Source organism: Argopecten irradians, chromosome 1, assembly GCF_041381155.1.
Source record: "Argopecten irradians isolate NY chromosome 1, Ai_NY, whole genome shotgun sequence".
NCBI lineage: Eukaryota > Metazoa > Mollusca > Bivalvia > Pectinida > Pectinidae > Argopecten > Argopecten irradians.
The window spans coordinates 55,852,924-55,877,825 of record NC_091134.1 but is presented as its reverse complement, the minus strand read 5'-3'; the positions used below and the strand labels follow the sequence as shown (position 1 = coordinate 55,877,825).

Here is a 24,902-nt window from a genome sequence, read left to right as displayed (position 1 = left end):
TACAGTATTATGATAGTCTAGTATCACCAACAAGACGCCTCAGGGCGATAAAGTACTTTATGTCTGTACCATCACCTAAGGGCATGTGATGTCTCTAGAACAACGAAATTGTGGAATGATGACCCAGCAGTATAAATCTTAGAAGACAACAGGTGTAAGTCATAACAATGTATATAGTATTATCGTCCTTGTCTAGTTTTGTCTTTCTTATTTCTAATAGATACAGTATATATATATATATATATATATGACTTACCAACGTTACGTAAATTCTACTCTGATGAAAAGAAAATATTACACGGTCATTTGGTGCATATCACTATGTTTCCTAAACATACTGAATTGGACCTTCATGTCAAATTGCCCGTAATGCGTTTATTTCTTATATACGCATGACCAAATAAATCGTTTCCATGAAAATTGACACTGTGGTCATAAATGAACATTAACATTTGCTGTGTCATATTCGGTTATGAAACTTTTTACATTCTACGTATATATTTTTGTATTATCCGCGAAACAGGAGAGCTTCCTCGTGATAAAATGCCAAGTGTCTCATATGAAGCATCATAAATATGAATGCATCAAATTACCTGTCAGGTTAATTTACACAGAAATTTTATATTGAATACTGGTGATAAGAAATCGCATAGACTAAGACTCATAGTGTATTATCCTAAGATGTGTACCATATTTAGATTTTTCGTACTATAAATAATCCATTTTATCTGTTACCGTGTTATGTAAACACCCGTGTGTCAAGGTTAACAGCAGTTGTAAATTATATTTCCGTTCCTTTCATTGAATGCATTTATGGTAGATTAAATCACAATGAGTCATGATTCATAACCCGTAGACATATAAGACAAAAATATGGTGCATTTTTAAGTGGGATTCTACTGGGACAGATAGATGTAATATTCATTGGTCGTATGTTTGTCAAAGCTCACCGCTATCTGATCATCCGCTGATAGCACATTTAATAGCACATCTATATCTCGTACAGCTACATGTATCTATATAATTTGCTGTAACCGGAACATCTAAGAGTATCTTCTTCGTTTACCAAAGGAAACATCGATAACGATACATGTATATTTTTGGACGACCCTCTTGGTAATGCACAGACACCCTCAGCTATCGTTGATGTCATTAACATTAATATAATAAGTCAGGTGCCAATATCTCACCGATCAAAGGGAGACAACCAGTATGAGTTGAATTTAGGAAATTACATGTTATATATTTCTTTGTTATTACTCTCTTTAATATCCTCGGTGTTATTTACCAATCAATAAATCTACCGAGGTATTGGTAAAACAATTGCATTGGATTTGTAGAACAAACAGAAATCTTAGTTGCGAATGATTTGAACTGTAGGTAGGGCGTTAGAATAATAAAAGGATCTTGTCGTTTCCTCCTTTTCTGTCCCCATGGCCGAAGCACACATTTTTGGTTTGGTTTGCTTTAGTTTTGCGTCCTATTAGAGTCATTTAAGGACATGCCAAGTTTGAGTCCCAAAAATCCAATAGTTTGTCAAATAGGTATATTTGAGTGGCATTAGCTCGATAACAAGCACACGGACATATGTTTTTCTTCCGTTTTCCTCTATGGTATGAACTCCTATTCCCAAATACCTTTACGAGAAAAACGTTTAATACAGGAAAATTTTTGACTTCTCAAAGGTGAACATCCTTAAGTCTATATTATTTTTATATGTATCCTAAATGCTGCGGGTGTTATATTGTGTATTTATACAAGGATTTATAAGTGAGATCATATACTCATATACGTCCTTGATTTATATTATCACTCCTTGTTAATCTTCGGTATTATTAGCTCTCAAATGACAAAAAGCTAGATGAAACACTCGCTTTCGTGTTAAAACATTATGAGATACTGTAATTCATGTTGTGTATTTTCTTTTGTTGAATTCAATCCTTTGAAAAATAATAATAAGCTCAAGTATAAACTGATTACATGAACTAAATCCAGCACTAACAAAAACAATATACTGCATATACGTCAACAATGGTTTAATTGTCGAAGACACAAAATTGTAATTTACTTTTAAAGATAGTTGATTTACAGCCATGTGAAATAGTCTACGTCGGTGCCTTTACACACTATTATACTTTAGCTGTTCAATCAGAGACATAGATAATTTTATTATTATTTACTGTCTAAATCTTTGGTTCAATAAATAATTTGATCGTGCTGTTACCAAACTGTGATCAAGTCTTGTACATAAACTACCGTCTCATACCATGTATAATACAATGTTCACTTTATCGTAGCCAAAGGGAGGCAAATTTTACTTCCGTGACTTAAAATATGGTCCAGCCTATCTGCTTAAAACAGTCTAATGAAACTATCTATTGCAATATTGCAGCAGATTTTAGCATTAAATACAAAGTTATCGGCCTTATTTTTACAAGTGGGCAGGGTCACAACCAGCAACAAAATGCACTTGGAAGGTTTTGCATTACAAAACAACCTATTTCAAAACAATAACTGGAGAGGTAGGCATTTTTTCAAAATGATCTTCAAAATACAAATACAAATGTAATAATTTTTATTTATTTTAGCATTCTATACAAAAATAATTCAATTTTGCTTGATACGAGCATTTTTTTTTCTTACAAAAAAAATATTCAATATATGCATGTAAATAACCATGCGTTTTCTTTCACAGAAGGACTTCCACACCAATTTCCATATTTTAATTGAATATTTCAAATATGCACTTCCACCACTTTCATATTAATACTGTTACGCATCCATTCAAAAAAGTTACTGTAAGGGGGGGGGGGATTATTAACAAATATAAATTTTAACATTCGTTTACAGGTTTTATACATTTAATAATTTTATTCACATAATATTACATTTAATTTCAAAACAATCATGAAGTAGTATTTGATATTATTATCACTAGAAGTCAGGTCCGAACGGTCGATATAGGTAAGGTTTACATTTATATAAGGAACTCAGGCTAGTGTACTCGATAAAGAGGAACATTAGCTGTATAGTTTTAACAAACAGTCACCGTACCGACACACGTGTCTTCATTCACTCCAGCGGCTTACGTTCATTTTGCTCACCGCTCTCATTCTCCACCATGCAAGTATTACAATTTACATATATATATATATATACAGTAGTAATAAGAGTCTATATAATGTGTTTCTGTGTATATTAATTTTTTTTTCATGATGTTTATTTTGTTTTAAATAGTTTTACTTATATTCGAAATGTCACCTGGTTTTGCTTACGATAACGCAGTCCTCTAGAGCCACGTGGTGCATGTGGTAGACTTAATGATATACAGTATAACTATGCGATATGCATGTATAAAAAGACGTGATATTAAAGAATTATGCATACTCTATGAGATGTATGTGGTGGTTCTTGTGAATTTAAATATTATTTAATGTGTCTAATTTATTACTTTAGAAAATCCCTTTTGCGGCCTTTCAAGTGTATGTGTGCGAGGTCGCATGTGTTAAACCAGTTCGCGACCTTGTTATATGTGTAGGAGTGCCTAGCCTACTAGGCCTACTATTGCCACCTTGTATATGTGTAGGCCTAGGCCTACTATTACACATCTAGCTTGTGTTAATCAGTGCAGTTTGTTGTTAATGATTTTTGTTTATTGATTTTGAAATATTAGAAAAAAGATTTGTTATTTTATTTAATTTTATGGTTTATTTCATTTTTGTTTTATTCCAGGTTCACAAAAGAGGACTTAAGGATAATAAAGAAATGTGCCTGAAGAGAATTGGAGATTTGTGTTTATGAAATCATTACGAGCATTTTCATTGGCTTAAAAATTTACTTTATCAGCCCATAAACAGTGTTCTCCCTTAAAGGCCCACTACCTTTCCGAAACGGCTTTTGATTTTTAAAATGGGAATGTAAAACAAGATCGATAATTTTGTAGAGTCCTAAAAAAGTCCTAAAAATTATTAACTTACCGTTAATACTACATTAATCATCACCTTCTGAACGATTTACTTAAAATAAATAAAATGTTTATTTTCATAACGCGGGTCGTATTATGTTTACCGCCGTCGTCCTAAATACCTCGCGGTAGTTGACTATTACTGCGCCAGACGGCAAAACAGCGAATTGACTCTCCACTGTTTTCATATATTACACAGGAAATCTTGCATATGTTTGGTGTCGTAACCTTATTTTAGATCATCGGTATGCATTTTCTGATGTTATTAATGTTTTTTAAGAAACCTTTATATCTTGCTCCGGAAAGGTAATGGGCCTTTAAAGGCCCACTACCTTTCCGGAGCAAAATTTAAAGGTTTCTAAAAATCATAGATAACATAAGAAAATATATATCGATGGCCTAAGATGAGGTTACGACATGAAGCTTATGCAAGATATCCTGCGTAATATATGGTAACAGTTGGGTTTCATTTCACTGTTTTGCCTTCTGGCGCAGTGATAACCAACTACCGCGCGGCATTTAGGACGACGGCGGGAAACATAAGACGACCCGCGTTATGAAAATTAACATTTTATTTATTTAAATTAAATTGTTCAGAAGGTGATGATAAGTGTAGAATTACCGGTAAGTTAATAACTTTTGCGACTCTACAAAATTATCAATCTCGTTTTACATTTCCATTTTAAGAAACCTTTATATCTTGCTCCGGAAAGGTAATGGGCCTTTAAGGAATTTTTCCTGCTGGTCCTAAGGACCGGCTGTCCCTAATTGTTACCGGTCCTGACTGAAAGTTACTGGTCCTTACAAAGTTACAATTCATCCTTGTAGTTTATATAATTACTAGCAAAGGAATAGGTTTACTAACAAAATATATCTGCATATCCGGATTAGTATCGTAGGCTCTCAACAAAGTCAGTGGCGTAGGAAGATGAAATGTAATGGGGGGAGGGCAAAGGTCCCTCGGGAAAAAATACGATTAAGAATGGCTGAGATGCGTTTTACGATTTGTTGAATTTTCGAGCGCCGAAGGCCCGAGATTTTGGTGATTGGGAGGTGCGGGGGTATCCCCCGAGGAAAAAATACGATTTAGAATGGCTGAGATGAGTTTTACGTAGTCCGCTAAACCTGCCTATATTGTTAGGCTTTTTAATTTTTTTTTGCCTAATATATAAAAAAAATTAAAAAAGCCTAATAATATAGGCAGGTTTAGCGGACTAAGTTTTACGATGTATTTTGATGAATATGCGTGTGCCGAAGGCGCGATATTTTGTTGTTTGGGGGTCCGCGGGTCTTCCCTGAGAACAAATATTACGATTTGGAATGGCTGAGATGCGTTTTACAACGTATTCTAATGATTTTAAAAGCGTTCTTAATACGGGATTTTTTTCGATTTAAAGTTACCTGCATTTAGAAATGATAATTGTGAGTGGCGTCATACCATTATGCAGCCCAGCTCGATCTGAAAATACCAGCTTCACACCATCGGCACATTGTTTTGTAACTCAAAGTGATAATGAATTGATTTTCTTGCTAAGACATATAAACAAATCAATCTTTTAAGAAGCATTTCTTGAAATAGTAGAAGCCCTTGATGGACATTTTTAGTCTAGTTCATGTGTATTGAATTTTCATTATTAAAGAACATCTTGAACGTTTTAGTAAACGCGCCGCGCAGCGGAAAATTTTTCTTAAATGAAGTACCTCTGCTTGTTTGTATATATATTATCTATCTGGACCAAAAGTTGTCGGTCAAAGGACCAGCTACACGGTAAAAATTGTGTGCCCGACTATAAAATTGCCGGTCACGGGCAGACGGACAGGCGATAATTTCGAACGCTGCCCATAAAGGAAAAAATGACGTCGCCGTTTGTAACGTTGCTTCTGATTGGCTGTGATGACGGCGTAATGATTTCATACACAAAAGAGTTCCAAAATGAATATTGAAGGGATTTTCTTTAGTAAATTGAATTATAAGGATTAATTTGAATATGTTTTTTATCTTAAGGAGATATAACACAAAAATCACAAGAGTACAATCAGATTTTTGTGTTTTATCTCCATAACATAGAAAATCTATTCAAGTTAATCCTTAAATAATAATTTATTGTCAGTCCCAATCATTTCATCATTAACACTTTTGCTTGAAGCGTTTAATTCATTTGTTCTTGGGTCTTTTCCTGAAATTTATAAGTAAAAGAATATAGAAATCTCCTAAGTTATATCCAAATTATCTTATATAACTAAATACTGAAATAAATACATGTGACATATATAACGTATAAATATAATTTGGTTTATAAATGATGTTCAAAGTACTGGAATATTCTATCTGAAACGGCTAAATCATACAAAGGGCTCAATTTCATGACTGTTATCAGAACTTAATTTTGACGAACTTATATCATCATCATGTGTTCATTGGTGAGTAATTAACATGTCACTTACGCTTCGCGTTGTTTCAAAATAGTATCCATGTGATTTTAGTATCAAATCTTCCCAATATTACCAGCTTTATCGGCTTTATAGACGAGGCCTTAAGAAGGGACAACAGTATCCTACATTGCACATCATGGCACTCACTTTTTCAAATGTATAATTCATAATTCATGTGTCGCTTGAATTAAGGGGAGAACAGTTTTATTACCTAGAACATTATTACCAGCTTATGTCTATTAAATGTTATTAAGTGTATTGGTCTCGGAGTTATGTTAAACAGCTATATGGATCTACTTTCACATTAACAATGGCCTTAAGTGGACAATGTCCACTTGTTCATTCAACCAGACCATTGTTTTCTCCATCTGGACACCTGACACCACAAACTCACCAGTCTGTCCAAACTAAGTGGTCAGTGTATTATCAGGCGCCAATGAACAAGTCATTATTCCGACAATATTTACAATAAACAACTATTGTTTCACATCCGACAGCTGTAGCAATGTATTGATTATAATTTAGGGAAGTTATTGTAATATGGTTTGGTCACAGGTATATAAAGGGGACATTTTCAAGTAAGTCAGTTTTCAGTGATATTCTCTTAATGTGGAAAATATACATATATGTTGGTGATTCTATTATTTTGATTCATTTGGCATATAAGGATGTGTTAAACTTAAATATGGAAAACAAACGGTTGTCATACGATAACCCTACCATGGATATATTTACATATTGGTGAACTATGACTGCGGAGATGTTAAAAGTAATATAAGTTTTGCTTGTTGTGGACGCAACTGCAGTTTTATATTTATTCTGTTTCATACCATCAAGTTTCCAAATTCTGTTTTATATTGGGAACTACTGGATATTATTTTGACACACATTATATTTGCATATTCCGCGTAAATACGATTTGGAAACTAATTTGGGTTTTTTAATAATGGTGTTGATTTTAAATCTCTATTTGTTACTATCATAATAGTAATTCTATAAAAACAAGTAATGAAATGATTCAAATCTTGAATTTTGCATGACTTTGGTATCGAATAAGTCAATTTTACAATGGAAACCTTTAAAGTTATATTTGCTGTAATTTTCATACTCACGGATCAAGAGTAGCTTTAGATATGTAAATTTCCACCAAATGTGAGAATTACAACACTTACAATTTATTTACAAGTACAAATAAGAGCTGGGCCCAGTTTCATGAACATTAAGGAATTCTTTAAATTAAATTTCACCATAGAATTAAACTAAAAATGTCAAGGAAAATCTTAAGTTAAGGAGCCTTCCTTAAAATTTGTAATGCTTTCATAATGGAGATTTTCAAGTTAAGAGATTCCTTAAATTTAAAGATGCTCCACAGCCAACAAAGCATAAATGATACTCATCTATTTAATAATAATTAGTGTTTAATCGTGTATATATATGTATAATTTGATGCATGCTCAATCAGTACTTCATCCAATATAGGACATAGTGCCACGGATTTTTTTTGGGATTTTTTTTCAATATTTTCATATTGAAGTAAAATGAGAAGCTCAAACATTTCAATGGTGGTAATGATGTGAAGTAAGTAATGTTTGTACTGAAAAAAATACTAATTCATCTGCTCATATTTTTGATAGAGAAAAATTACCATTCGTCAGCGGTGGAGCATCTTTATGGAATGTTCGTGCAATCTGGACGGACCCAGAACATGATTTTTGGCAATAGTGCCAAAAGTCATTATATTTGCATTTACAGTGTTGTGAAATGAGTACATTGTACATACGGTCAGACCATGAAGCTAAGTTGTGGTTAAAGTTATATGTGCTGTAAATGGTCGAAAATTTTGACAAACTATTTTCTTTTTCAGTAATCTATTGAATAACATCAGGTTTGATGAATTAAGCTGTAAAATTCATTCAAATGGACATATAAACATTATTGATGCCTTATAAACATTAGTAACAACATAGAATTGGTGCACTGTAAAATTATTGTGTTTTATGCCTTTTGTATGCTTAGATGGAAAAGAGCATGCAGAAATCATTTTAGAATTACTAATAACTCTGTAGAAATGTGAAATGATATTGTAGATCACAACTTGGCGTCATGGTCTGGCCGTATGTACTTATATCACTGCGCTGTAGGTGTAAATATAATGACTTGTTTGAACTTGTAAAATTAAAACCTGTGCATTGTGAGTATTGTCATTCTCAAAGTTTTGGTAATTTGTGATGGTGAATAAGACATTTAATGTTCTTGATTCGTGAGCATGAAAATTACGGCATCTTTAACTTTAACAATTTCATTTCACATTTTACAGTGTTATTTGTAATTTTTAAAGTGATTTCTGCAAGTATGTCTTCATCCAAACATGCATAAGGCATACAAACAAGAATTTATGAGTTTTTAAGGCATCGTACATGGTTTTTTAAAATAATTTTCACGGAATAAATCAAACCTGATGGCTGTCAATAGATTGCTGAAGTAAAATAACACGTCAAAATGGTAAAATGTTCGCCAAGTTATGGCACATGTAACTTTAAATATACAAAACAGCATTCACTATAATAGTATTACACCTTTAAAAATGTAATGATGAATTATGCTAGAAATTATATCGTTTTTCGTTACAGGCATATACAGTTCACAGTTTCGTTGATTACTTATTTCACAAACACATTGTAAACTTCAATTTGTACTTACAGAAATGTTAATATGTAATAATATCAACTTACATGACATTTTTACTCTTTCTACAATCCAAAGTTAAGCAAAGTTGCATCTGTGAATAAGTGTCAAAATAATCTGAAATAAATATTTAATTTGTTAATCACATATATTTAAAGTTGTATGGCCTATCACTTTCGCACTTTTTGTCATATTGAAAACTCTTTAAGTGTTATAAGAAGCATAGATAGTCATATACCCTTGCCTGCAAGACCGTTATTCCATTTCTGATTCTACTTTTATCTAAAGACCAATTTATTACTTTTAAGGAAATGACAACACCATTAAATATAGTTGCATCTTCAAAAAACTTATTTCTACTTATTATTTTACAATGATGAAATAATAAGGTGTTTTTTTTATTTGTTTTCATTGTGATACACAAAGTATTCTCATTTAATTTACAACGTTTAGATCAAGCTGCATGATGTTCTTATGTTTCTATTTCATAATCATTGATGTAAATCACGTAAATTTGATATTTCAACTTCAATTTTACATTTTAGAAATTTATCATTTCTTAATAATAGAAATTATTGCTCGCCTTTAATTCCGATTACTTTGTTTAAAGTCAAATATAAAACCCGAGATTATTAATGTGTTCAAACGATAAGTATTATTCACCGATCTTTAGATATACAGTGACATTGTTTTTTTTGTACTATTTCAGAAACCCAACAACATGGATACAATATGATATGCAAAAATACTCACCAATAAAATACAAACACATAAATAACATTCTTGATAGAAATAAAGAGGATTCATTGGAAAGTGAAATGGTGGCATTTATTTTGATAATAGTTTTAAAATTGTACTACATTGTAATGAGTTGGAATTTTCGTTTTGATATTGTAAAATAAAAGCATAATATATGCTGCTTATATTGGTTTGAAACTTGTAGTTAACTCTGTAGACAGAACTAAACTTTACCGTTAACAATGGAATAACCATCATTGGTATGTTGTTGGTTCTGTGCTCGTGCCAAAAGTCAATGTTGTTGTAAGTAAGTTTTATTTACCTGAGAGGATAAACTCTAAATCTACCGTCTGTATGTGAATGGTTCACCGTTATACTGCGGCTAATGGCCGCTGGCTGTTTACTTTGGGGATCATTATCACACACGCAATGACAGGCGTATGTTTGTATCATACAGTAATATTCTAAAATATAAATCAACTTGATGCGACATGTATCACTGCAGGACTTATATATCATTCCTTATTAAAGTCTTAAAATTCTCTATAAAATTACAGAAGTTGAGGCAAAAAAAATCTTAAGTTAAGGAGCTTTCCTTAAATTCTCTTCGGAGATTTTTTTTATTTATTTATTTTCAATTTTCATGTATTTTTGTTTACGATAATTATTTCATATTAATCGCAAGTATTGCATAAAACATTTCGAAATATGATAATTAGTCTATAAACATATGACATCTTTCAATAAGAATATTCTAGGTCAAAAAACAAGGTAAATGTCCAGATATACTGTTACGTGTGTTACATTACATTGCTATTGTTTTTATTTAAGCATTGATATCACTATTTTTAACTTCATCGGGGTATGAAAAAATTTGTTTCAAAACTGTGTAAATCCATGCTCGCAAAAGTTTGCAAACAAAATTTATTTCATAACCCGATGAAGTTAAGAAATAGTTACATCAATGCTTATATTATTTCTTTCCGTCTCCTTGATAACATAATTACGTTTAAACGTACGATTCCGTTGATTTCCCAATGGTATTATTTTTTTTATTAATATGCAATGTTGACGTCACTATATGGTGACTTCATGAAAGTAAGGTTCGCGTCATTCTCTGATATTTTTCATAGTATATGAAGAAAAAGAATCTATCAATCAGAAAGTCGGATTTAGCATTAAAACAAATAATAAAATGCAATTTTTGACAAATGTATCTACTCTAATTCCCCGAAATTTCAGGTTATGAACTCACGACAAGCCGAGTCATAGGCCATGTCGCCACGTGTGTTTCTTTGTTATTGACATTCTGCGGAGATAATGTCCGTTCTATTGTCTAACAAATTATCCTATTACTGGTAGATTAAATAGAGCAGTCTTACTTAAATACCACAGTTCGTGGTAAACAGCTTTAATTCCCTGATAAAACGTGACCAGGAAGCAAAAAGAGACTGCGTGTGCGACATCTTTGTCCGAACACGTGTACTGTCCGTGGTGTTGGATACAGATGATTTCCTCCAGTTCATCTCATGTCAGGGATCACTGTAGTACTCCATAACAAGTGGCTCTAATAAAATACATGGTGATATTTTAGTTTTTATACTAATAAGACTTCAACCGACCAGTTACTATATTTGGAACATCTAAAAATTGTTACTAATTTAGTAAATTAACCAAAATTTTGTTTGTGTATATACATATGTATCAATCCCAACCAAACTTTCTAAATGACTTGCTGCGAACATTTGTCTAAGACGCTGTGTAAAATCTAATGAAAATGTATCATTGTCTTAAAATATCAAAAGGATTTATCATATTTCATCATAATCCCACTAGTCTGACTGTCAAGAGTATTACGAACACATAAAATAGATATAATGTAGTCAATGACGCAATAGCAAATGATAAATAATTATTACATATTTATCATTATTAAATGTCCAACATTCAATACTAATCTGTTCTTTCGCTTTAAAATACTACTACAAAAAATACTAAATGTAAAAGATTTATTTACACCATTTGAACATAACGGCAATTATTCCAGCATAAGTCTTTGTGTACTCGTAAACTAAACAAACATAACAATGGCAAGAATACAGAATTCCACTTAAAGTTACAATGTAAACAATGATTTGTCAGTAGGTAGGTATTTAACAGATAATCTGGTATTTACCTAATAAAGCACCAGTTAATTGCAATTAGACTCCGTGACTCGTGTTTGTTTGTCCTACTTAGTGGGGATTAAAACGCGTCACTAAATCCTCAAGACGCCATCATTTCGTCCGTCCTACATTTTTTTCTGATCCTTTCTGAAGCAAACAACAAATAAAAAAACAGACATTTTACCAAATGGTTTGCATAATGTAACCAACTTCCTTTGAGAGTTATTTTCGGGAATTCCACAATCAAGGTAAATTATCGAAAATTTATCTCCACGAATTAATATCTTCCACAATTCTTGCATAATTAATCTAAATTCAAATTATTCAATTTTAAATTCGCTAACTCGTTGTCCGAGGAAAGTTTATTTATAGTACAATGTACGTATTATATAAAACCTCAGTTTGGAACTAGTGCGACAAACTTTTGAATAAATCTTGAATTTGAAATAAGATTACCATATTGTATTTTAGTCTTGGTTCCAACCACATTCCGTATCCAGTTAAATATCTAGCACTCGGTAGAGTCATGTATAGGAGGTAAATTGTAAGCTAACTACCATGGAAAAAACTGCATTATTTGAGCCGAATCGACTTGACCACGGACAAGCCTTGCCTTCAGCGTTACTCAGGATTTGTCACGGCGGAGTGTCAATGTGGGCAAAATGTCAGTTTTAAACCCCAAATATTTTTGCAATTCCTTTTTAAATTAAATGGTGCGAAAGAAAACATTTCCGTTTATATACATCATAGTCCGTGTTAGTTTGGATAAGCTAAGTAGTTTAACTAATCGCTGGAGGGTCACTTTTACTTTAAAGAGAACTCAACCACTCTTTTTAATAGTGTTTCCAGATAAACTTAAAATTATACCGTTGACATATTCATCGATATCTGTGTATTTGAAAATATGAGTCATTATAAATGTTCAAATGTATACATAACTCATTTTGTTTGGAACCATTCAAACGTCCATTTGTTAGGTTTCAGTAAGGAATATAGTTCATGTCATAAAGGTTGTAAAGTTTTCTAATAGACAGACTATCCTAATGATTGTGAGAAAATGGTTCATCAAGCCAAAGTTGATAATGACAGCATTTCATATTAGCATGTCCAGCTTATTTATGAGGACTGTATATGGAAAGTCAGAAAACGCCCCCGTTTGAAGATTTTTGCACTAAAGCATGTAAATGAAGTAAAGATAAATTGGCCTGTACCATACGATTTCTAAAACACATTAGTGGTGCTAAGGAGTCAAAGTGTCAAATAAAGTCCACAATTTTAATATAATATGGGTCCATTTTTCTTAAGTTGAAAGCAAACACATAAAAACCTTGCTTGCGATCGTTAGAAATTTGTGTCAAATAAACAGGTCAGGATTATGTTCAATATTTATTAGTAAATGTAAGTTATCATGTTGGGTTATCAAAGTATAAATGCTATCAAACTTCCTGAAATGCGTTTGACCTTTTGGGTTGCTTTTTACGTTGTCTTTTGTATCCTATCATTAAACGTGTTATCGTTTATCTCCTGAGCTGCTTTGAGACATATATATCTTCTTTCCCTGACGTCGCTGAATGCATCCTTTCCCAGGACTCCCAAGCCATTGATGGACAAACTAAATATTGAACGACGTCATAGGATTATGTCGCTATGGTTACCATACAGTGTGAATCGCGCGCGCTCTGTATCAATTTCAGATAAAACAATTAAAGATGAACACTTTAATTCTAAGGGTTTGGGGCTAACTGGCGTTCTCGTTTGGTAAAAGACACTTGAGGAAGGAGGTGGCCTCGAACCGATTAACACCCTATTACATTAACACTTGCAGATAAAGATGTCGGCAATCTTTAATTACAAGTCTCTTCTTATAACTACCTAGAGATACACAGCTGCTTCAGAGGACTCTACTGGTGTTGGACTTAAAGATTACACCGCTAAATATGAGAGAGCTATATGATTTGTTATCTCTTTATTTACATATGGGACAGGTGCGCTCTACCACAACACAAGAATATGACAACGTTCTATTGTTTACATGTAATATTCTTAGTAATCATATAGTTTTACGAATTGTCGACAATATTTGCATATACAACTGTGTTTAAGATCTACTAAAGTCAGTTCTGATTATATCTAAAAGAAAAGTAATCACTTTCTACACCCTATATGTGGAGAAGTGCTTTTATCATCATCATAATATATATCACACAAAAAAAATAAAAAAGCACGAGATCATCATCTAAAGTGGGTCATTGATCACTGTAAAACACTCCACGCCAACGAATTTTGGTAAAAAAAAATATCAAAAAAGTTGAAATACAAAAAGTGGAAATAACATTTGTGTACAAATGATATTATTTTCAACTAGATCGTAAAGGTGATGAAAAGTGCGTTGTATGGATATTCCCCGACTTCTGTGATGCTTTCCAAGACTCACTTATTTACCCCTGAAGATTTATTTGAAATATCCCAACCTGGAACAGTGAGATACTAGGAGTGAATAAATTAATCTAAGCAAAAGTACACAGTTTAGAAATATATATGAGAATAGGCCCTGACTACAGCCCCTTGTTAGTTTCGAACTCGCAGCATAGAGGTTGGCGAATTAGTACTAGCATAGTACTATGATGTATGTAGAATGTCTGACATCGGTCACCCAGCCATGGCGGACCTTTATAGATATAAATAATGGATTAAGTCGATGGTCAATACCACGAATAACAGAGTATTAGGGATACCGACATAGCTAAAAAACGAATTCCTATTAAATCAGTCACCCAATTAAACTCCAATACAAGAATTAATCCTTTACTTAATGTTTGTTTAATAGAACGTCTCGTGAGTACAGATATGACGTAATATTGGGTTTCCAACGTCTAATGCGGCAAATCTAATGTCTACTTGACAACATTAAGTTCCGTTACAACAGCATAAATATTGAACAATGACTAGTAAGTGTAAATGTATTGTTGACGGGACTCTTTCATGTCTGCCAAGTGTAACTTGGACGTGACGAAATATGGAAGGAATTTAATGTATTTAATATACACTTCATATAAGATCAGTCCATGGAAGTACTTACTGATTACAATAACCAATGTATATTTACCGCATTGTCAACCTTTCAATTGAAAGTAAACAACCTAGTCTGGTGATTAATTTGATATTTGAATACAATTTTAGAGCCATGAAGTAATGTTTTTTTCTGGTTAGAAATAAAACGTTGTTCTATAACAATTTATGTAATAATTGTTTCAGATACTTCACGATAAAATAATTTGACTTAATTTTATTAGTAAACTTTGCCGGTAAAGATGCATTATATCTATATAGGTAATAAAAACGAGAGTTTTTGATTCCATTTTTCTGTTTCTTTTTGTAATTTTTAGAACTTCTTTTTAAGAAATTTTCAAATTGGAGACACAGGTTAAGCTGAATGTTGACAGCCCCGGATTATCTCGTTACAATATGATCATTGAGGCGTATTTAACACTCAAGTTTAAAATCGGACAAACTTAGCAAAGCTAAGTCAACTATGACTTTGTTATTTCTGGGTATTTATCATATTTCTATCTAAACGGTTAGACACACAAGAACTAAATGTGCCATACAACGGAATTATGTGATAAAAGAGACCTTCTGACTTAGGGAGAATTGGCTAATGATTACATTACCAGAATAATGTATAATTAATTATTATATCCTATGATCCCTGACTATAAGTCGGTTTTCAACCATCGAAGTGTTTCAGTGGTGTACATTCCCAACAAAGTAGGAAAATCTGCTTTTTGTGGCGTTTTACTGAGTGGCGAGGGGAGATAATCCCATGTGACACTTGAAAGCCCGAGACACGCGCCTGATAGAGGCTTATTTGCATAACCAGCTCGGAGGCGAGACATTTCGCGTATTCCAGAAAAAAAACAGTTGGGTGTTATCGATATGAGAACAGATCACAAAACATTAAGACGTTAGTTATTGGAAGACAATTGGAAGAATCAGTTGGAAATGAGGGAGTATTTCATCTAAACTTGTGTAAGTATACTTTTATTGTTAGTAAGAAATGTATTTGTTATCGCACGCCATTGTATTGAGCAGCAGTAAAACATCAATTTGGAACAGTATTACATTTATTTAAAATGATTAACAAAATTTCTTTGTATCAATAAGACGACTAATGAATTTATTGCATACTCATACATAAAGTATAGATCTTATCAATGAAAATCACCATGTCACCATCAAGATTTATTAAAAGGTCAATTTGAAAATAATTATAAAGTTTGGTTGTAAATCGTATACTTGCCTATTTGTAAACTTTGTATTTATTCTATTGGTTAGTTTTTTAAAAATTGAACCACGTTGACATTTTCGAGTATTTATCAGGTTTTGCATTATTTTCAATTTGGTAATTTTGAAATTTAAAAGTTTCAAACAGACTATTTTAATCACGATTCCCCATGTAAAATTACTCCAATATCTTACGCGTGGAGAAAATAATTCTCCCTCCTCTCTCTCTCTTTCCCTGTATATCTATCCATATCAAACCTTAGGATATTTATAATATTTTATTATCACATATCAACTTTATTTCGCAATATTGCAAATATCAGTTGAAGACAATTACAAACTCGTTTCTATATAGTATCGGTTCGTTTAAAAGGAACAAAATAATCATAAAATGGTTTTTATTGTGAAATTAATTTTAGTCCGATTATATTAAAATAAAAATATCAAATGCTTGTGTTTTGTTTATTAGAAAAAATCTGTCCAATTTTCTTTATAAGCATATGGAAGTTAAACATTTGTAACGATTCAATTCAGTAAGTTTCCTTTTTTATCTAATATATAAATTTTATATATTGACTAAACGGCAAATGAAATAACTAAATGTATACGAATTAAACCAGCTTAGCTCTTTGGAAGTTCAAATGGCGTTTAATCAAAAAGCCGAAATCGTACTGATGTTGGGTTTATTAGATAGTAAGTAATGATCCGCTGGGCAACAATTTATTTTTTCGAAAAACGGTTGTCTTTGGGAGGATATATATTTCCACCGAATTATGAAATGGACATTGTCTTCTAAAATTTAAATACGCCACAACGTTTACAAAGCTAAAGTTGGCATGGAATAACTTAAGCTAAATCTGTTTCAATCATTGAAATGAAGTGCCGAAAACACAAATCAACTGTTTCAACGACATGAAAGACTTCTACCGCTTATAATATAAAGTATAGTAATACAGGTATTCTTGGCAAAGAAATTGGGTCATTATATTTATAACGTATCTGGATACAGATACAAAAATATAGGTTACATATTTACTAATCAATAAGTTAAGCTTATCGCCTCAATGACGGCGTTTACGGACATTCCAAGCGAATTGTTAAAATATTACTGAAAATATCGCTTTTCTTTTGGTAGATGTCTCCCCTCATTACAACAACCGGACCATCACGATGTTCTCTATAAAGATCTCGTCCCCGACATGTGAAGAACTCGGCATCCCACGAGACTGTGATGACAGCCCATGTGTTCCTATATTTCCTACCACTGCAAGGATAATCAAAAATCCTTCTCTACACTTCGATGGATTACGATACGAAGCTTCCATCAAAGGCGTTCTCCCAAAAAGAGATCCCTTCTCTCCATTGTGTATAATACCTCTACCTTCCGTCATGGCAGAACAGGGCGAACCCAATTGCATTGGGAAACGAAATGAACGCGAAAGGGAGCGCGTGCGGTGTGTGAACGAAGGCTACAGTAGACTGAGAGAACACTTGCCATTAGAACGCAAAGACAAACGAATAAGCAAAGTGGACACGTTACGGAAGGCCATTGACTACATAAAGCACCTCGAAGACATACTCGCCCAAGATGATGTTGAAGATAATCATGACTATAATAAAGATTCTTTTGCGGACAGTGACTCGCATTCATCAAGTTCTCCATCCCGATCACGATACGACGCAGAAATATGCGATAGTTTTTCTGATACAGACAGTAACATCACGGACAGTTCCGATTCATATCACCGGAAGCGTCCTCTGGAAGTCAGTGATGTTGAAGACAGACACTTGCAGTGTTCTGAAAAACGAAAATGTGTACATAACGCTTGATTTCGATAGTTATTAAATTTGTATCAATTAGTAAAGATGGTTTTGTGTCCAAATGTTCGCTAACATATCATTTGCATCGTATTTATGTTGTGAATAGACGCCAGCAACAAGCCGATTAAACTAGTCAAATTAGAGTATAGTATAGAGACACTACAGCAACAATCATCTTTTAGCAACAGAGTATGATATGACGATTAAATCCGTGAGGTAAGATACGTTTCCGTGTACACAAAGTGCTGAACTTGTATAAATCTACATTATGTTATTCTTTTTTGATAAAGTGCAATGATTTGTCTTCCTGTCTGATTATAAAAACAGTCACAAGTTGATTTGTGAAATAATACTAATTTATAGTTTTACGTTTATGCACTGTAATTACATTCGCTTTGACTTGTGTGATAAGGTTATGTTAGTAATGGTCACGTTACCAATATAATACTGCTTTCTTCGTTGTGTATGGTGGAATTGCTCCTATATATGGGAAATAAAACAAGATGATACCATACCTGTAGTTGTATTCATTGATTTGTGTAATAAGTACATGTTAGACTTAGTTTTATTGTTTTCACTTTTTAAGCTGTCATAAGTTTAAGTTATATGATAAGCACTATTTATCATGCGGACAATTATTATGTTTAATCGTGTTGATAAACTAGATATATATTAACACAATGCAAATACATTGGTTTTTTTTGTTGTCTTACGCAATCCTCACAAACTAAATGATATTTGTGACATTTTCATAACATCTGTTGTCATTCTAACAAACTAAATAATTATTTGTGCCGTTTCCATAACAACGTTGTCATCTTAACAAACTGAATAATTATTTGTGTCGTTTCCATAACAATTGTTGTTATCATAACAAACTGAAGAATTATTTGTGTCGTTTCCAAAACAACTGCTGTCATCTTAACAAACTGAAGAATAATTTGTGACGTTTCCAAAACAACTGTTGTCATCATAACAAACTGAAGAATTATTTGTGTCGTTTCCAAAACAACTGCTGTCATCTTAACAAACTGAAGAATAATTTGTGACGTTTCCATAACAATTGTTGTTATCATAACAAACTGAAGAATTATTTGTGACGTTTCCATAACAATTGTTGTTATCATAACAAACTGAAGAATTATTTGTGTCGTTTCCAAAACAACTGCTGTCATCTTAACAAACTGAAGAATAAATTGTGACGTTTCCATAACAATTGTTGTCATCATAACAAACTGAAGAATTATTTGTGACGTTTCCAAAACAACTGCTGTCATCTTAACAAACTGAAGAATTATTTGTGACGTTTCCAAAACAACTGCTGTCATCTTAACAAACTGAAGAATTATTTGTGACGTTTCCAAAACAACTGCTGTCATCTTAACAAACTGAAGAATAATTTGTGACGTTTCCAAAACAACTGCTGTCATCTTAACAAACTGAAGAATTATTTGTGACGTTTCCAAAACAACTGCTGTCATCTTAACAAACTGAAGAATAAATTGTGACGTTTCCAAAACAACTGCTGTCATCTTAACAAACTGAAGAATAATTTGTGACGTTTCCAAAACATCGGTTACCTCCTTCTAACCAGCTAACATATGATAACAGTTTGTGACGTTTTCACTAACTAGTATAGTCTGAACATGGCTATCTTCAACAGACAAATGATGAAGGATTCTGTCTGATAAATGTTACAGTGTACACATTGTACTTATCGAAATACCACACAAGTAATATTCAGTGGTTGTGTAACAAATAGATATACATCAATGAGACTAAGTATTGTCGTCTACCCATCAGGTCCTCAGTCATTAAGGTTGAGGCTATAATTACATATATTTACTTGATTAGTGCACTGAACATAACCCATTCACAGTTCAATAACTGTTAACTACTTTGTTTTTAAGGGAAATCTTAAATGCAAATCAAAAGCTACGCGAATAATTGTTTAAACATATATCAGAATATACATGTACAATATTCAGTAACAAACCTTGATAGCAAATTTATGCATTCACAAATATTACATCCAATGGTTTCAATTGCCCAAACAAGACATTTCAAACTCTCAATTCATCACTGCTGCCATATAAATAATTTTATTTATTTCTTTTTTATATTTTAACAACTATCTATTTTCCGAGTAACTTTAATGCCAGTGCTTCATCATCTTCTAAGGTGTATCCTGATTGCATGGTATCGTCGTCATTGTCATCATCATCATCATCATCATCATCATCGTCGTCATCGTCCTCTTCACTGTCATCATCTCCACTTGCCACATCTTCATCGCCCGAATACTCTTCACTTTCACTATCCTCTGGATTTGACAGTCTCTGCTTTTTAGTAACAGGTCTGGAAAATATCACAATAAATAGGTCATCAGAGCTAATTATACAAACAGAACAATTTTATATATTGGGGAACATGATGTTCCAAAATTGGTTTCATAACAAATATAGAGAGGAAAACCATTATAAGGCATATCTATCGCCTTTCACTATCAATTTTATATATGCACATGAATCCCCAACCGACTTTTCAGTAAATTAAACATTAAAGATACTGCACCTTCGACAAATGGTATTTTTTCTTTGTCAAAAACAGGAGCAAACGAATTAGTGTTTTTCTCAAGTTACGAAATTTACATACTTTACACGATTGCCACTGTTGAAAAGTTTGAGCTTCTTATTTTACTTCAAGATAAAAATACTAAAAATAATTATTTGTGTCCAGAAAAAATTTCATGGCACTATGCCCTATATGGAATTAAGTACTTAACTGCACATGCAATAAAAGCAAATTCAATTATTTTCGGTATATATTTGTGTTAATTGGAAATACATAAGACACACCATTGAACATCAGATTTAAAGGATTAACCTCTATTTCCCCTATTGGGCCCCGTCCCTCCTGCCCCCGGGGGGGGGGGGATCAGAGCCAAAATTTATAGAAGTTCTGTTCCCTTTCTCCCAAGGATATTTGTGGCCAAATTTGGTTACAATACATACAGAACTCTAGGATAAGTAGCGATTTATAGGATTAACCTCTATTTCCCCTATTGGGCCCCGCCCCTCCTGCCCCCGGGGGGTCAGAGCCAAAATTCATACAAGTTCTGTTCCCTTTCTCCCAAGGATGTTTGTGGCCAAATTTGGTTACAATACATGCAGAACTCTAGGACAAGTAGCGATTTATAGGATTTAGCTCTATTTCCCCTTTGGGCCCCGCCCCTCCTGCCCCCTGGGGGTCAGAGCCAAAATTTATACATTTTCTGTTCCCCTTCCCCCAAGGATGTTAGTGGCCAAATTTGATTACAATCCATGCAGAACTCTATGACAAGTAGCGATTTAAAGGAAATTTTGACGGACGGACGGCCGACGGACGCCGCGCCATGACATAAGCTCACCGGCCCTTCGGGCCAGGTGAGCTAAAAATGCACAAACACTTTTTTATGATATTTTGACTACAAAGAAATATGTAAGTATATGGTACCAGGAAGTGTGATAATCACTTAATACTGGTAGTTCACTGAAACTTGTAGTAACTGTTCGATCATGTGACAAACATGTGATGGACAAACAGATAATTATTGATACATACTCAAATTCTGGCTCCTCCTCATCACCATCACTGTCACCTCCCGAGCCATACACTTTGTCTGGGTCAGGCAGGAAGTCCAAAGGATTTGCTCCGTCATCTTCCCCTCCCAACACTGCCTCGCCTTCCTCCTCATCGTCCTGTCATATCATCAAACAAAATGTGTAAACATTCACATCATGACAGGGTATTAAAGTAATTCATTATGTTAATGCGATGAAAATGTAAGAAAAATATACAAACTTAAGACAAGAAAGTTAAGAATTGAAGAAATGGGTATATTGTACTGAATAATGTAAAGCCCCCAGTATTGCAGGTTAAGAATGTAGCTTTCCACATTCAGCTTTTGCTTCAATAGCAATCATACCTACAGACCAACAGCTTACCTCAACCCGACCTTTGTTTTTCTTTGCTCTCTTCTCCTCTTTCAACTTCAGACGCTTCTCCTGTAAAACAGATTGTTTTCATTATTGCAATATTAGGCTAATCTTATCTTCAAAAAAATTATCATCTCGACAAATTATGATTGTCCAATTACATTGAAAATTCATACACTATAGAGAAAATTAATTTCTCATCAAGTGTTTTTGAAAGACACAAAACTATATTTAAGCATGACCCTTGTTTAAATTAATGCAAAAACGTTTTCGCAAAAATTATATTGCTGTGCCCATCACATGTTCAAAGTACAAATTATATATTAGACCAATAATCTTAATGAAATTTGTGAAGTTAATATAAAGGGTTAACATATTTTTGGAACTTTTAACATTGTCTTTGTGTATCATTAACAGGTTACATACCCTGTGTTTTTGGAGGACTCGGTCCCTGTCTAGTTTTTTGTCAAACTTGTCCTCTTTCTCCATACGTTTTTTAGCAGCACTGATGTCGATTCCACCCTCGTCTTCATCTGGTTCCTCATCAACCTTAGATTGCTTCATCACATCTACCACAGCCTACAATAGGTCAGAGGTCAAATATGAAGCATGAAGGTGAGAGGTCAACTAATATTATAGAAGCAAGTCATGATGATCAAACTTTTCAGTCAAGTATCAAAGGTCAAATTATTCTGAATAAAAAAATTGTTAAGTTTTCATCCTTACCTGTCCTTCATCATCAAATGTAATCTTCTGATTTACAATGATGTTCTTCTTCTGTATCATTTTGGCCATGGCAAACTTGGTTAGAGTTTTTTTCTTCTGGCGTTCTGGTATCTCTAAACTCTGTTCAGATGACTGTGGATAAAAAAGAACTGCCTTTAAAATTTAAGCTCATCATTTCAATGAGAAGTAAATAAACTTTCCTTTCAAGGTCATGTGAATGACCATTGGTCCAGATACTGCAAAATAGACCAGCAATAAGTGTTTACTTGAAATGATATAGGAAATTTGACTTTAAATAATGACCAAAACCTTTTAATTAGATCAACTTTGCCCTTTACAAACTTATTTGCAAAGTAAACTTTCCTAACATTACCTTATTTTTTGTCTTGTCCTCCTTGGCACTGGACGGTAAATGTTTTTTCTTCACTGTGAGGAAATCATCTTCTTCTTCCACATCAAAATTAACAGTGTCTGATTCTTTGTCAAGATAAGCATTTTTAGTCAATTTATCTCTCTGTCTATTTTTAGATTTATTATCTTCACTTTCACTTTCACTTGAGTCCTCCTCACTGCTGCTGACACCAATTTCATCACTATTCACATCCATATCTGAATCACTATCAGAACCGACAGCAGAGTCCTCATCTTCCTCCTCATAGTCCTGAACCCTTGACTTACCAGCTTTTTCTTTAGATTTAACTGAGGCCTGACTAGCTGCTTTCTCTGCTAATCGCTTCTCTTCTCTCTGTAGAAACCTTATCCTTGGGGGGAAGGCCAGGCCCAAGCACCTGTTGTAAAAATAGGTACACAATTATTTCAAAACTAATATAACCTTTTAAAGATGGTTTAGATAAGTTATCTTGATATCTGTGTGAATAGGAACAAATAACATGTTCAGATTTAAATATCTTAATTCATTGTCTCAGACTGATTCTTAAGGCATTTAAATCAATTAATCAATTGTATCAGGAGCTTGATGACTATGACATTTCATCAATAGATTCATCATTCCAGTTGACAGCTTCAGTAAAACTGGTATATTTACTAACAATCTCTCTAGGTACTGTATATGTCCAACTATCTAAATACCATTCAGAACCATTATCACTTAGTTAAAGCTGACTTCACCAAGTTTACTTGTCAAACCACCTTTAGAAATGTCTTGTGGTTTCAATCTACTTAGAAGTGTTTTACTTACGCTGAATACTTTTCTGTATCAAGAGCATGGATGTTAAACACTTTTTTGTTGCTCATCATGAAGACTGATCTGAGATAGCTGAGAAAAGCCTGAAAAATATCAAAATAATATTTTCTTGAAGATATCAAGTACCACATGGATTAAAATTCTTTTCTTTTTTTCTTTTTTTTGCTTGTCAAAAAAAAGTGAACTTGTCATATCTGTGTTGTGTTTTTCACAGAAAACTAACACTGGCTGTGCTGTACTCAATATTTAAGTCTACAGCAATTTCACAGATGCTGTTCTGATAACGAAAATTTGATCTGTTAAATATTGAGAAAAGGTTGATTCGTAGGTCCTTATAGCTAGAATGTGAAATTTTGAAACACTTAAATTGAATTTTCTATATCTTCCTCAAAATCAGGAAAATGATAATCTACCTTCTGGGCTGACTCTTTGACATGTGGGTCTGCAGCACACATACTCTCCAACTTTGGTTGTATACTCCATAACTTGTTTGGGTTCACTCTGCCAAACAGATTATTTTATCCTTTCAGCATAAAGACATTACATAAACTAAGATTGGGAACTGTCATCAAGAAATGTATAATATAGTAACGGATACTGTTCAATGCATTCAAACCATGCAAATTAAAAAAAAAAAAACACCATCTCCCACCCATTTTTATTTTTGATTCATTGAATGGGAGTGTAAATCTGTGTCACAGATACATTTAACATATATAATGAAACCTGTCTAGGATTCTACAGTAAACATGGTTATATTGAACACGCTTAGAACGAATTCATAGCTATAATGTAGTAGTTTTCTTGCCCGATCAGGATTAATATATTCTGTTTATAAATTATAAATATTAATATTATATAAGGAATTATACTTATAACGAAGTGATTTTGTTGGTCCCAGCGGT

General features: G+C 33.1%; 2 protein-coding genes across 2 annotated transcripts in view; one reads left to right on the top strand and one right to left on the bottom strand.

Annotated features, from left to right (window-relative positions):
- Positions 1-15,822: 15,822 nt before the first annotated feature.
- LOC138334393 (achaete-scute homolog 3-like) lies at positions 15,823-18,595 on the top strand. Its single transcript, XM_069283067.1, has 2 exons — positions 15,823-16,014; positions 17,405-18,595. The coding sequence occupies exon 2, from the start codon at positions 17,440-17,442 to the stop codon at positions 18,097-18,099; it is 660 nt and encodes a 219-aa protein (XP_069139168.1). The 5' UTR covers positions 15,823-16,014; positions 17,405-17,439; the 3' UTR covers positions 18,100-18,595.
- A 1,570-nt stretch (positions 18,596-20,165) lies between these two features.
- The window catches only part of LOC138334384 (probable ATP-dependent RNA helicase DDX10), a 42,320-nt gene continuing 37,583 nt past the window's right edge, over positions 20,166-24,902 (bottom strand). Inside the window, 8 exon segments of the mRNA XM_069283059.1 lie at positions 20,166-20,448; positions 21,694-21,830; positions 22,077-22,136; positions 22,494-22,646; positions 22,794-22,925; positions 23,167-23,581; positions 23,992-24,080; positions 24,411-24,498. Of these exon segments, the coding sequence (XP_069139160.1) occupies positions 20,226-20,448; positions 21,694-21,830; positions 22,077-22,136; positions 22,494-22,646; positions 22,794-22,925; positions 23,167-23,581; positions 23,992-24,080; positions 24,411-24,498 (1,297 nt within the window). The 3' untranslated portion in view covers positions 20,166-20,225.